The 15,440-nt window shown below is 43.7% G+C and overlaps 1 protein-coding gene across 2 annotated transcripts in view; it reads right to left on the bottom strand.

Moving 5' to 3' along the window:
* NRP1 (neuropilin 1) overlaps positions 1 to 15,115 on the bottom strand; it is a 113,562-nt gene extending 98,447 nt beyond the window's left edge. Inside the window, exons 1-3 of one of the 2 annotated variants that reach the window (XM_054629427.2) lie at positions 14,954 to 15,115; positions 14,322 to 14,771; positions 10,907 to 11,081 (exon numbers count right to left, since the gene is read on the bottom strand). In XM_054629427.2, coding sequence (XP_054485402.2) covers positions 10,907 to 11,081; positions 14,322 to 14,388 — 242 coding nt within the window. In that variant the 5' untranslated portion in view covers positions 14,389 to 14,771; positions 14,954 to 15,115. The remainder of the gene's footprint in view (positions 1 to 10,906; positions 11,082 to 14,321; positions 14,772 to 14,953) is intronic. The other variant, XM_054629436.2, reaches the window with a different exon arrangement.
* Positions 15,116 to 15,440: the final 325 nt, after the last annotated feature.

The raw sequence follows: 15,440 nt of genomic DNA, 5'->3' as shown, positions 1-15,440 counted from the left end.
ATTATCTGGTGTCTCTCAGATGGGAAAGAGCTGAAGCTGGGATGTTGAAAGGAAAGATTTATTTTCTTTTCTATGCTGAGCATATGAGGACATGCAAAAGTTACCTGGGGATCAGATAGTTATTTTCAGAGTAGTCAGAGTTTGATTTCAGAGCATCAGATGAGCAGTGCTTAACATCTATGAGCATGTTTTTACTTTTTAATTTCAGGTGTGGGGGAGGAACAACTAAGAAACTTGCACGTCATATAGAAGATCACAGGGTGAGAGTGTGCATATGGATAATTTCCATGGAGTAAGTCAGGTGCTTGAAGGTCATACCACAGTAATTTATGTAACTGCCTAGTAACACAAGCTCAAAAAAACCCTTCCTGGAAAGCATAAGTTACAGCAGGCAGAGGAACTGCTTAGCTTGGACACTTTGGCTAAGCTTTTGTTTGAAGACTAAAAGCTGGGAGAAAATGGATGTGTCAGGAAGGCCGTCATATGCACATCTACATTCACATTGCAATTTGCAGCTTGCAGTCACTAAGGCGATCCAATTAACTTTTGCTGATAAATGTAGCTAATATGGGATCCCAAATCCTCTACTAGCCTTGGTGACTAGTTATGTCACACAAAAGTAGGTTTGTACATTGTTTTTACAGGCACTATAGCTTCACCAGTTTAGAAACCTCTCTAGATAAAGCAGTCTTTGTTGAAAGCTGCTGACATTAGCAAGGTTTATTCTGTGAAAATACTGACATTAGACACCTTTATACTAGAATATATGCATCCCCCAGTGCATGCTGAATTGTTTTAAGTATACACAAACAAAGCCTAAATTGAAATAATTAAATTGGTCCAAAAATCAGTGCATGAAGACTAGGCTTAGAAGACAAAGATTAAAATTCCAAGGAGTACACAGGTACAGTTAGTAAAAAAAGTGTAAAAATGTGCAAAGTATACATGTAATAGCCAGTAGAAGGAGTCTAATTGGCAAATATAAGACTGGTGCTTGGAGGTAAGTTTTAAGTTTAGTTTGGGAGAGAGCTATTTGTGTGGGAAAGGATGGTTTCTTGAATAATGACTTACTATAATGAGAAGAATGAGAAGCAATTTGGGCACTATTAGCTACACTATTCAACAGTAATAAGGAGCTTGAAAATGATGTCAGAGAAATGAGATAAAGATGACTATTATACTGTTGGAAGGCCGTCATCTAGTATAGCTGTGGAGAATAAATGAAAATGGAAACCAGTAAGGAACATAATACGATATACTTATGGTATTTTGTTTGAGCTATTAGCAGGTGCAGCTCTACTGGCATCAGTGGAGCTGTCTTCACTTGCTTCACAGCTCAATGTAGTCCTGTATCTATTTTATACACGTACATTTTATAGTCTATGTGCTATAAGAATGCATTGGAAAACTTTTGAAATGCATTAGAGCATTAGACTGTGTGGAGTGGTTAAAATGTGTACCTGATTTAACTGCTTGCCATCTGGAGCACAAGGAGATGAACCTAAACTGTCTGCTGTAATGCATGTAAAGAAGTTTTGGATTTAGGCCCAGATATGAATATACAAATAGATAAAGTTTACAGAACTGTGACACAAAGTCCCAGGGGTTTTCTGGGAATGTCAAAAAACACTCAGCAATCAGAACATATGCCTTCCATGTTAATCTATCTTATGCCTCTGTCTCCAAAAGAGATTATAGAGATGACTTTGAAACATGAAAAAAAAGAGTTTTCATTTAAGAGCTACCTTTGCATATTTTTCTAGACTTAGCTAAAGCTACTCAAATGAAGTGACAGCCTAGGATTTCCTCTAAGAAGGGCTTTTAGCATGAAGGATATAAGCCTCTCATTTTGCATCTGGCAAAGTGGTGTGATTGCTATGGAAATAGGCAGTGTAGCCTGCATTTCTACATGGTGATCAAACTAAACCTTTTCTAAATTGCTGATCTGCTTTCCTTGTTACAGATGAATACATCAGAAGAAAGTCAGTAGAAGTTGTCTGGCTTAATGACAGATTGGCATAAGAAGACAAACTTTGATTGTTACTCATGCACTTAGGAACTTGTTTCCCTAGTAAGACCTAGGAGCTGGAGAAGAGCTAATAACCTATTTATCATGATCTATGAAGTATGAGGCTGAATCTTCTACTGTGTTGTAAATTACTCTGGAAACATCTGAAAACTACTGTTAAGAAGCGATTATTAATTTGTGTAGTGCCAGAAATGTATGTCCTACTCATTAGCCCTGCTCAAGTGAGTCTGTGGTTTTAATTGACTTCAGTGTGACTGTTTATGTGAATGAGCAAAACTTTGGCTTTGAGGGAGCAGTTCTCAAAGCTCGAGGCAGAATAATCACTCTGGTGTGAACAGACTTCTAGTTTTCTCTAGGTTACCAAGTTTCAATTGAATACAGAGTGTTGCAAGAAAAAAAAACAAAAGGAAAAAGACTACCAGTATCACTTTTTCAAAGAATGGCATGGCCCCAGCACAGGGCTGAGATGTGAGCTCAGTCCTGCCCCACCTGCAGTGGGCACACCACAGCTCTGATGGGCTCTGTGCTCACGTGGGGGCACAGAGCAGCCCAGAGCACAAATGTGCAACAGGGCCCCAGTGCTGGGAGTGTAGGGAAGGGATTAAGCCAAGCTCACTCAGCTTGAGGCTCAGCCCATCTGTATTTAGGGAAGGCATGGGACGTGTGGCCACTGCAGCTCCATGTCAGTGTGGAAGGCAGCAGACAACTGCCCAGTTTCTCCTGAACAACAGCTGGTTATTGCGCTTCTGGGATGTGCATAGTTTCTTCTGGATGAAATCACATTAAATGGGTGTCTCTTACATATATGGAGATATTTTCTCAATGGTCTTTTTGAGCCATCTGAATTCTTCATTTTATAGCATTACATAAAACCCTTGTAATGATATTAACCTTCAAGATGAGTCTAAATATGCACAATCTGATAATGTTTAAATAAATTATTATAAAGTTCACACAGTTCATAACCAGATCTGCAGATCACAGAGTTTCACAGTACCTTGTGCATGAGAAACAATCAGAAATTCAATTTCTGAGGTTACACTTTTAAAAACCTTTGATACTGCCCATGAAAATCAATTTCCTCCATGGAAGTTTAGGACTTGGGAAGGGAGTTATTCTCACATTTTTGTGAATTCCTACAGAAAAGCAAATGACCTATGCTCCCAAAAAGTTGGCAGGTGACTTATTAAACTTCTCTCAAATCTCCTTCAGGAAGTTAATTAAAAGTCTATTTGGAAATGGCCAGGTGCTTGCTTCCCACAGTGCAAGAGGGAAATCTGTCACCCTGTTTAAAAAATTGTTTGGTTACTCAGGATAAAGAAATAATCATTATACCAAGCTGTGTGGTTTTATGATGGAAAACTGTGGCTTGGTGAGAAAAGTACCAAGGTCAATACAATGAAAAACCCACAGTGAACTCAGACATGATTTCCAAAGCCAGTGGTGGATGGAGGCCAGGAGAACAAAGTCTTTCCTGCGGTTCACTCAAAAACAATTTTTAAGATTATGGATAAAAATAACTCTCTAGCTTGAGAGAGTTATTAGCTTGAAAAAAATCATTAGAAAATATTTTTTAGATGTTTTATAAGGATTGCTAAGGCTGACAAAATTACCTTGTTAAACACTGGATCCTGTCCTAAAATACTATGGCCAAGTCAACTAACAAGAGAATAGTAGGGCTAAGCCTTTTTCATTCTTTATTCTGCCAAACCACTGCCTCTTGCAATCAGGATTGATTACAAACACCCAATTAAGAGGCATTTGGAACATGATCTGAACACTAATCCTGTGTCTTTTTCTCTTTATACCTAATTATCAGCCTTAAGATGGGTATTAGGGCTTTAATTAGTAGATTTACTTTAGGAACTTCTACATAAACTAAGAAATCTATAACATATACATAAATACAGGCATATATGCACAGCCCTAAAGAGGTGCACATAAAATATGCCTGTATCCAAGCAGTTTGGTGTGATATATAAGCCTAGACATATACATGTGAGTGCATGTATATCTAGTTTTCAGACATAATTTCATTCCTTGGAAATACTGCAAAAGAGAATAATTTAATTTGGGTTCACATTAGCTGTAAAAAGATCTCTATATCATAATTATCAAATTATGATCCAATGTTATAGCTTTCAATAAACTATGATTAAGAAACTAAGAAACTAACAGAAACACATAGTTTTTTGTTCCAATTAGATTAGCCAAGGAGAGGAGGGTGGAGAGAGGAGCAGTGTGGGGTTGACTGAAAACATATTGAGAGTTTCACAGAGCTAATTCCAACAACTCTGGGTTTCAATTTAGAAAGGACTTAGACCTTTGTTCTGAATTTGTTTATCTCTGTTCACAGAAAGGATGAAGGATTAGGCTTAAGGGAATCCACATTTGACCCTCAAATTTTTCCTGTCTGAAGGGCATCTGGTTGTAGCACATCTAGACAGAATTCCCCTCAGAGTTAAGTGCTCAGAGTAATAGAAAAATCCATATATGATGTTTATATCATATATACATATGTTTCATATATACATCCATATATGATGTATAAATAAAAAGCCATGTATATGGTTTTATAGTTTTAATGTGCTGCTGTACTGAGACCCAAGTCAAGACTTTTCCGTGACAGGGGATGCAGCCATACACAGAGTGCAATAATGGGCTCTGCAACCCACCCCTCAGCCCTGAACACAGTCCTGCAAGACTCTCTGGCTATGACCAGGCACTTTGGTCATGGATTTCCTAATACCTTTTCCTGAGAAAACTCAAACTAAAACCATTACTCTAAAAGAACAAATTGTTAAACAGTTTGACAATAGAGACTCTCACAAGAGTTAAATGCTTGGATAAAAACCAAAGGAATTGTTTCATTACCCTGTATAATCAGAAAATAATATGATTTCCAAATTCTTTTAATTCTCATTTAGTCCCGACAATAAAATAACAGCATATTCATCTTTAAGTACTTGCTTCTCTGTGTGCAAATACATGTGGAATCTTGTGGCAAAGAGATATTATATATACTTTTATAATGCAAAATCTTCAAGTTAAAAAAATTTTTGGGGTACAAGAGTTTCTTGCTTCCTTGCTCCTGCACAGGGTCTGATCTGATTCCTTTCCTTGACAGGAACCTTTCCTGCAGCCATATGGAGGGTACCAAACAGCAGTGGTCTCCAGAAGGGCTGTCTGGGTCTAGCTGAGTGCTCCCTGAGAAATCTTTTCATGTGCTTAATACACATAGCAGAGAAATGCCCTCAAAGTACACCCAGAAACCCATGAGATACCACATGGCCTCCAATCTACTGCAACAATTCTTCTCAAACTAAGCCAAACCCACTTGTTTCTTGTTTTAGGAATAGAATGAAGGATGGCCCACTTCATCCCTTTAGTACTTCCAACTTTAGTGCTTCTCTTGGTAACCCCAAACAGCTCTTAGGGACAGATTTTTGAGGGAGACAAAAAGGATAAGATGCTGCCTCTTCAGCACAGGTATGGCCTTGCCAGTGTGCCAGTGCCCACATCCCACTCTGGCTTTGACAGAGAGATGCCCAGGTCCCTGCCCACCTCTGCCTGGGCAGTGCAGCCCACGGTGGCTGACTCCACACCTTGGGCTGGGTGGATTAGTGAATCCAGTCCAGAGCAAGCAGGGGAGTGCAGGCATCCTTCCAGCTGCCCTCAGCAGTGAGGAGGGGGCATTCCCATGTCTCCTGGATACCTTGTCCTGCTGAAATTCGCTCAAAGGCCAGTGCTGATGCTTAGCTGATAGTGCCAAGCCAGTGAAGCCATATTTCTGTTGGAAACCTAAGCAAAAGACCTTGGCTCCTTCAGACCTCTCTGCTCCGTGGTGGACAAACACAACCCCTGCCTTCCCCAGACCTGAGCAACTCAGCTCCTGTACTGCTCACCCAGCCTTGTCAGCTGCAGGCACTGAGCCTGCCGAGCCCCATGGTGGCCAGGCAGAGGGAATTAGGAAGCTCTGACTGACATTTTCTATCCAAATAACCAATACAGTCATTAACCACCCTACGGGGCCTGCGCTGAGCCCTTCCCCACAGTCACCGTGAATGATGGGAGGCAGCTCGGTGGGAGTGGAGGGCAGAGCTCCCACTGCTCCCACGGGCAGTGGGGCTGCACTGAGCCCAGAACACTTTGGGGCAGTTTGTGGGAGCAGCTCAGGGCTGTGCAGGCTCCAGGTGCCTCTGGGGCAGTCAAGAAGCAGCTGCTGTGTGCAGCTGATGGCAGAAGCCTTCTGACAGGCTCAGTGGCAGCCCAGCAGGATCACTCCTGGTGGTTCTGCAGCTGGGCAGCAAGGACATGGGCACTCTTACTCCCATCAGCTCAGCCCAAAGGGCTTGAACCAACCCTGCACAAAAGGAACCGACACGAGGCACGAGGCCTGCACAAAGCAGACCTTGCTGCATGGAAGAACAGGAACCAGGATTTAGACAAAAGCAAATGAAAGCTTAAACTTTGCAGAAACTAAAGGAAGGCCGAGCCATGACTTCCCTTGCTCCTGTTTATTTTACCAGCCTGAGTTTGTTATACCTACAGATTTGTAGCATAAATCCATTGACATTATTTAGAAGTAAAATGGATGAATGAATTTCTAACATCATTAGGTCTTTGGGAGTTATGTGGAGCTATACTTTCACTCCATAGGTCTGAATACCTACGCTTTCTTCCTTACCCAAGGATCTGGAGGAGGCATTTTCTTCTATATAAACAAACATAGATTTTTTTTCTCTGTATTCTATAACTGACTGCAATTTCTGTACAGCTCTGCTCTCATTCATGTAACTAACCCCTAGTAAATGCAATATGAAGTGTAATTATTTATGACATCTCTCCTATAACTTGAATGTTTCCAAAATGGACAATTTTTCCATTCTGAGAGATTTGACAGCACTGTTGTATATAATCCACAAGTGTTAAGCAAGAATTATATTTATTTACTACATTTATAAATGATGGCCATTATAATAATAGTGCTGTGTGGCATATCTCTGAAAACCTTGTAAAACAATACAGTCAAGTCTGGCAACAAAGTTAATAATTTGTCAGTAAGAAAACCACTGTTGGGCTTTTTCTACCCAACCCTCCACCTTTCTTAAGCCCTTTTCTTCTGAAGCTTCACATTCATTTTCTTAATGTTTTTAACCTAGTGTCTGTGAAATTTTTATTGCTCCCTAGATAATGACATCTGATCTGAATGTAACCACACACCTCTTTGCTCAGCAACATTTGTCACAAACCATTATAAATTATCATGCTGATAGTGTGCATTGCTGGGAAACCAGAAAAGTTCCATAAATTCAAAGTACTGTATCAGTGACATTCTTGTTTATTATCTAGGTATAAAGTTTTACTAGATTCAAGATGGCCACATTTACACAGTAGGATACTTCAGCAACACGAGACTTGTACAGCTTGCACTAAGTGCTGAAAAGCATTTACCACATGCAACAAACACTGGAGCATTTTAACTAATATGTGGCCATATGTTTTGTCTCTTCTATTCATTTTAACCATGTTCCTGACTCCAAGAATGCATGCTTATTTTTGGGACTTGCTTGAGAAAAGGCAAAATGGCAAACAAAAACTACTTTTCTCTTAAAGTACAACCATAATTTCTGTTTCTTGGCTTCTTGAAGAGGAGGCATAACGCTCATTAAAGCTAAATGTTTAAAGACACTGTGAATTTCTTCATTATATATGTCCTTGATAACAATCTGTGGTCAACATGTTTGTGTGCTTCCTGTCGAAACCCAGTATTTCCATAATGCTGGTACAGTAGTCCTGTCTAGAAGATTTCTTTATTAGATGAACCCAGCTTGTGTGAACATATTTTTAATTATTTGCCTGTCTTTATTCTTCAATACTGTGAAAGTTGAGTCTTTTGGAATGCTTCCAGAGAAAAAGGAATTTTCACCATGTTTACTTGAAATTTAAAACAACTCAAATGGTTCTGATTGTCAGAAAAACATACATATATGAATTTTATTAGCAGTCATTTGAGAAATACTTATTCATTAAAGCATAGCATAATAAGTAGGTAAATCAAGGGCATATTCTTAAATTAATTCCAAACCCTAACATACAAAGAGACTAACTGGGAACAGCATTCAGTAACAGCTAGTGCTTAAATGTGCTGCTTTTGATTCTCCCCAGAGAATCAACCTTTCACCAGTTTTACATTTCAATACATCTAGCCCTCTATATAGAGCAATATTTTTTAAAGTTAGGTAAAGCCTCTTGATTTTCTTGTTGGCACTACGGAACAAGAAGGTAACCTTTCCAAAGTCAAAATGTCTCCCTTCCTGGGCTCAGGGGGTCCCTGTTATTAAAGTTGTTTTCAATGCTAACTAAGGTCCAAGTTGCAATGAACAGCATTATAAAGAGGATTTTGGGAGCTAGGCCAGCAAGCTAATCTTCTCTAGTCTACTCTAATTGTATGGGACATTTTTTGTTCCCAGACATGAATTCCCTTATCTCCCATTTTCTATCTGCATTTCATATTTAAGTGGTTATTAATTTCCAGTGCTAAACCTTTCAATAAACTAGACTGTAACCTAAATTACACATTTCTAGATTGCAAACTGGGTTTCTAATAAGCTAAGCATATTAGAGAAACAAAATGTACTTAGCTGAAAACCAAAAAAATCTCGTGATACATTTATTGCATTAATCACCCGTTGTATTCAATATTCAGTACAAGGAATGTGAATTTTGTAAGTAGATGCTGAAATTTCAGACCAGAGAGACTGTTGACAAATTCCTGTTGCTGAAATAATTGCTCTGGTCCTAAGGTTTTGGTGGTGTTTTTTTTTGTTGTTTTTTTCCCCACAAATACAATCCCTCTCAAGTTAAAAAGAGCAATTTTCAATATAAATGAAGTAGCAGCTGAGTAATTTAGCATAGCCTAGAAAATTAGCGTTTCAGCACAGACAAAATAATGGTAAAGTCATCACCATCATACACTGCAAACACAATGCAAACAACCCTGTTGAGAGACTTCCTTCCACCCACTACCATCTCATTACTGCTTTGGGCTCCATTTCAGGGGCAGAAATAATGCAGCAGGGAGAGTGGACAATGAACACTGAAGAAGGAAGCAGCAGAGGGAGGGAGTCAGTCCTTTCCCTGGACCCAGTTCAGCTCAGTCTAGCACTGTTTAACACAACACTGTGCCACAAAGATTAATTGTTCTTCAAATAATTGTAGGCTGTACACCATTTTACTGCTGCCAAAGACCATGTTGGTTTTACAGAGTTGGAAAAACATGCATTCTAGCAATGGAGAAAAAGGATTTGACACTGAAATATGCTTGATTTGATTTCTTAATTTCTCTATAAGAGGCAAAGAATGACAAATATTGTAAAGCATTAGCAGCATTCCACAGAATGAAAGCAAAACCTATATCAAGAAGACACAGAGAAGTGAACCATTGCCTGAGTACAAGACATTAAAAATTAAAGAATGGGAAGTCAGCGTGTGAACATATGGTGTGAATATGAGCTGCAGCTCCAACACCACAGTAAAAACTCATTTTCACAAAGTTTCGTTTTATGAGCACAGGGTTCTTCTGCATTATCACTCAACTATGGCACTGAAATGCTGATCTGTAAGTGGTTATAAAATATCATAAAAAAGCAACTAAGTACCACAATGCATCATTAAAAACTTCATTTTAAGAAAAAACAATAATTGTGATCTAAGTAATCGAGTTATTAAATAATAGGACAAAGATATGCATAGTAAAAATTAAGTGCTTGATACACTTGCTCTCTTTCCCTAAGTCCAACACTCTCATCTCATGGTCTATCACAAGCACTCCTGATAAACTGAACATCATTTTATGGGACCAAATCCTGAATACTACCGTGAAATACCAAACACCACTGGCTATTGAGTTTAATCTTTCTGACAGGCAGAGAAAATCTTGACTGGTAGCATTAATCAACAGCAACTCTCTTGCAGTTATCAGTAGGGGATAAAAAATTATGATACACAAGAAATATTTAAGTAACTATGATAGTCCAGTCCAGAAATATTTAAATAATGAATCACTAAAATATTTTCTTCATGCAACAAGCTGGCTGAATTCAGAGGGCATGTTGAAGAGGGGAATGATCTGACCATATGTTGCCTTGTGCAAGCTGTGAGATTTACAGATTTGGGGAAAAGTGGAGAACAGCTTCTGGGAGGTTCCGATTCTCCTTCTCACTTTTGGAATGGGTGGTCAAAGGGAATGCGAGGACAGGGGACAAAGGAAGCTCAGCTCCCTCCTTTCTCCTCTCAGGGCACTACAGGAGAGCAGGAGGAGGGGAAAGAAAAGCTACTGGCTATAAATCAGCAGCAAAGGGAGAAAGAAGGAAATACGACTATCAGTGCTCCAGTCCACCGCCCCTTGAAGGGTGAGGGTAATTGCCAGACTAACTCTGCGTTAGGAAGATTTGCCAATTTATAAACGGCCTGTCTATTCCATGGGCTGCTTGTAGTCGTGGGGGTAAAAAAAGGAAAAAGAGCTCCTTTTTCAAACTCCAACTCAAACAAGAGAGTTACAAAAACAAACGGGCCAGCAAACGGTGCCTCACCACAACCGCACCCCCACTCCGCGCATCACCACCGCCCCCCGCTCGCAGCGCACCGGGCGGGCGCAACTCAGAGCAGCTTACAAACCTCAGAAAGATGTGAAGACATTTTTAACACCCACAGACACACACGCACACAGGCCCACACGGACACACACACTCAGAGCTCCCTGCCCCGCTCGCCGCCGGCCCGGAGCTGCCCGCGGAGCTGCCCCTGGCGCTGCCCGCGGCGGCCGGCAGGTGTCGCCGTGGCGCTCCGCAGCGCTCCCTCCGCGCTCTCACTCACTTGCAGTCGCGGTCCTCCAGGTCGAAGTGCGGGTTGAAGTTGATCATGATGCGCTGGTAGGGCTCCGGCGCCTGGATCAGCCACTCGCACTTCTGGCTGGGGTGGTAGGACTGCGGGTAGCCGGGAGACGTCAGGTACCCGGGGCTTAAAATTTTGATCGTGTCGCCACACTTGTCTGCGGGGGAAGGGAACACATGGGCTGGTCTCAGTGCCCCCGGCAAGCATCCGGGCACAGCCCGCAGCAGCGGACCCGGCAGACTGCCGTGGGAAAGCTGCGCGGCCGCAGCCTTCTTCAGGCTAACTTAGCATTCTTCTGCTTCTAAGGGCAGCTGGGCTACTATCTACCGGAGGAAGAGGACTCCCTCCCGTACCCCATTCCTTAAATCCAGTGGCTGTAAAGGCAGCAGACAGCAGAAGGCACTCCCATTACTAAACAGTATCCTTTTAAAAAGTCCTCCACTCCAACAGTACCCCTTACAGTGTTAAGGCCTTGCCCCTTCATAAGTGCGTTAATGTTGGCTGAGAAGGGTACATGGGACACAATTAACTCCAAAAACTATACTCTTCTTAAGTATGAAGTTTCAAGAAAAGCTGGGAGGAGATGTTAAGAGATGCCATTTGACCCCCTGCCCAGCTATGGGATAAGTCTGGTCTGTGTCACTGACCATTGGGATTCTATTGGTGGATCCAAGCTCATTCACAGGACACCCTCCCTTTGTTTTATCAGTCCATAAATCTAGGCAGGTTGAAACTATCTGTGCTCTTCAAACCCAGGATAGAAGAGAACAAAGTAGCTCTAGTGAAGCAGAAATCATCCGCTATTTACTCTTTCAAGGACGTTTGTTCATGCTTGGAGACTGCATCAAAGTAATGGAGCAGAACAACCTCCCTTCCTCTTCCCTTCATTCCTTCCTCCCCTGAACAACAACAAAGATTTATTTCTAATAGCAAAATAGTTGCAAAAGTTTCTAGAATCACAAAGTGTGACAGTTGCTCCTTTGGGTCAGCATTGTCAGGGTTGCATTTTAAGCTTTATAGGAAAAAAAAAAGGGACAAAAACATCCAACCTACACAGTCACTCACTTCACTGTCCAGTGCAGGTTTGTGTTATCACTTTTTTTTACTGCTATGGATTTCTTTCTGTGCACCTTCAGGTAGGAAAAACTTTCTCCAAGTGTTGGTTGTTTAATTTTGAGCAATAAAACAAGACAGTAAACTATGGACAGGAAGAATGTCCCCACTAAAGCAAGACTATATATCACTACATCTCAATAATGGTATATACAGTCTGCAGTGCTCTATCTAATACATTCCCTGTGAAAGCAAAATGGCAATCCTTGCTCTCAGCATGAATTTATAAATATACAGGATTTTATTGTAGGAAAAAACAGGTCAAATGGAAATGAATGAGGAAGTGCACATCAAAAATGCATAAAGCAACACTCTTTATAGAAATTATTTGCCATAAATTAGGAGGGAAGGGGTTGATAGGTACTCAGATGTATGGTCAAATCCCAGATACTGCCAAGCATGCTGCTGGGAAAGGCTATCTTATTATATTTCTGCCGTGCCTTTGCAAAACAGGCTGTTTTCCTCTGACCAGAACAAAAGGCATTGGTGCTTAAAGTTCAAAAGCTGTCACTGGTGATCTTGCTAATCCGCTGTCTGGGGCTCTCAGGGAATCTTGCCTTTTCCTCACTGTGTAAGCATACTCGGAAAGTGATCTTGTCTCATTAAGCCCACTCCAGCCCTGCAAACATCATGGCAGGGTCTGGCATCTGTTAAATGCCTGAAATAAAGCAGTGCTGCTTCTAGTCACTTGACAGAGTCACTTCAGAGGACGCTGAGGTGGACTCACTACCACCAGCGCTCCTTAATCTGCGACTTCTGGGAAAGTGACAGTGTAATAAGATAATGCGGTCTGCTAGACTCCTTGGCTCTGTGCAATCTCCCTCACACTTGATTAAGAAGAGCAGTTTCTAATGACTTTGGACCATTAGTTCCAAATAAGGTTAATGAATTAATTTAGTGGACACTAATACTGCATGTAGGTGACGGTGGCATTAGTAGGTCTGGTAGGCTGCAGAGGAGGTTAATGGCCTTGGTGACTCCAGCAGGACCACCACATCAACCACTCGTGGTGGAGGCTTCTGCCCAGCAACTTCCTCTCCTCCTCTGCACAGGAAGAAATGATCAACAAGAGCATGGGGGTGGCCCCCTTCTGTCCCTCAGAGGTACAGGGTGGCAGTGTGGGTCTATGTGGGAGGCAGCTGCCCACACCCCGAGCTGCGCTGGGGGGATGAGCAAAGTGCACCTCTGGGAGCATCCCCACACCAGGCTTGGGGCATCCCTCTAGCACCTTTGCTCCTGTGCCACAGCACTGCAGGAGGAAGCTCCTGATTAAACTAAGCAGCCTCCTCAAAACATATTGGGAAAGAGATTAACTTCCATCATAAAACATGTGATTTTAATACTCTCGCTTGACACTCCACTTGCAGTCCCTTATTAAAACAATATACCAGTGTAAGTGGAGGGTGCTCTCTTCTTTTAATTACTTTGATTGAAAACCCAGTCAGGCAAAAGTAAATATTTGATAATTAGTTAATAATAATTGCTCGGGATTTCTCAGGAAAGGAAGATTCACATGAGCTGTTTCATGTGCAAGAGCTAAACGTCAAGCAGTCCCACAATTAGACCATCTTTAAAAATGCATCATGCAGTGAAATATTCACAGTGCCCTGGCATTGTTCGGGGAAGGAGGAGCACGCTGCTTTTAATTAGTTGTGTTTTCAAGGGTTGCCTGACAGTAAACTAGACGCATCACTCATTTGTTATGGGATTTTCTCCTCCTGGAAGGAAGTCTCGAGCCTTCACAGAGAAGCTCAGCTCCCCTCTTGGCACAGTGTAAGTTGCACGTAAACTGCAGACTTGGGAAAGAGGTACTCTAGAGAGTCCTCCGTGTGCAGACTATTCGCAGGTACACACACAGCTGGTAGGAGGCATGAGCTAAAATTTTACGCTTTGGAAAACAGAAAGAGCGGGCGGGGAAGAGAGCCTTCCCTTTAAAGCATTCATTATCTTTCAGATATCGAAGGAGAGACGTTTAATTGCCTATGGGACGGGACGCTATTAAGATAATTGGCTGTCCTGATCTAGTGAGAATGAGCAGCCTGCTTTATACAATAACCCCAAAAAGCAGAAAATAAAGTCGGAAAGCAATGTCGGGGAGGGCGATCCTCAGACGAGGACTGAGCCGCATGCCTCCCCGGGCAGAAAGTTCCCCCCAGCCGGGTTTATGCCGGTGCCGGTCCCACGGCCCGCCGGGCACCGCCGCCCGCCCCCCGCGCCCGCAGCCCCGGAGCCCGGCCCCGCATCTGCCCGAGCTGAGGAGAGCCGACGTCCCCGTGACACTCACCGCTCCGCAGAGCCCTGGCGAGGGTGAAGGTGAGGGCTGCACAGTGTAGGAGAAGTCCCCAATCCATTTTCCCTTCCGACAGCAGGGAAAGGAGGAAAAAAAAAATAAAAATGCCTTCCACGCACAACTCTTCCTTAAATCCTCCAGCCGGAGTGAGGAGCAGAAAGCACGGTCCGCAGGGGCAGTCTCGGGGACAGAAGGAGGCTGGCTTCTCTCTGTGCCTCAAGCCGCCCGCATCCTGTCATTTAGCTCCGGCTCCCTCTCCCTTTCCCCACACTTGTTCCTTCTCCAGGCGCCGCTGCCCTTGCCATTCCCAGCGAGACTAGAAAGCCAAATAAAAACGAGGGGAAAAAATAACAAAAACAAAACCCAACAAACACACAGACAAGACAGATAAAAAATACTGGCGGCTGCCGACACCTCGGGAGCGCTCTGCTGGGCGAGGGTGCTCTGCGGAGGGGATATAAGGAAGGGAAAGAGGCCGTGAGCGGGGACCAGCCTGGCGCTGGAGTTTGGCAAACTGCGTCCCCGCTGCGTGCCCCGCTCTCCAGCGGCCGCGGCTCCCGCGGGGCCGGAGCCCGGGAGCCCCGGGGCAGCGGTGCCCGGCGGTGCCCGGCGTGCCCCGCACTCACCTGCCCCGGCGGGAGGCGAGCGAGCGAGCGCGCTGCCCAGCAGGCACTGCCGGCCGGCCGGGGAAGTGGGAAGCGCCCGGGCGGCTCCTGCTCGCAGCCTGAGAGAAGAGGAGCGCAACTCAGCGGCAATAAGAGAGGCCGAGGAACCGCCGTCTCCCAAGCCCCAGTCCCCTCCCCCTCCCCGCCCTCCTCCTTCTCCTCCTCCTCCTCCTCTCAGCCCCCCAAGACATCGGCAGCGCGGAAGAACGAACGAACAAACAAACACGGCAAGCCCCAGCTCTGGCGCTCAGCCGAGGCGGGGACAGGCGAGGGGAACGCGCGGAGCGGAGCAGAGGGGGGCGGGAGGCGGCGGCCCCCGGCACTGCAGGTAGAGCCGATGCGGGCGGCGGCACCACCTGCGCCCGCCGCCCCTGCCCGGCCCTGCCCCGCCGTGTCCTGCCGTGCCCTGCCCGGCCGCCCCCGTCGCCCCGGCCCCACACACACACAC

Source organism: Agelaius phoeniceus, chromosome 1 (genome assembly GCF_051311805.1).
Source record: "Agelaius phoeniceus isolate bAgePho1 chromosome 1, bAgePho1.hap1, whole genome shotgun sequence".
NCBI classification, from domain to species: Eukaryota; Metazoa; Chordata; class Aves; order Passeriformes; family Icteridae; genus Agelaius; species Agelaius phoeniceus.
The sequence above is the reverse complement of the archived record's forward strand: the minus strand, read 5'-3'. Positions and strand labels throughout refer to the sequence as shown.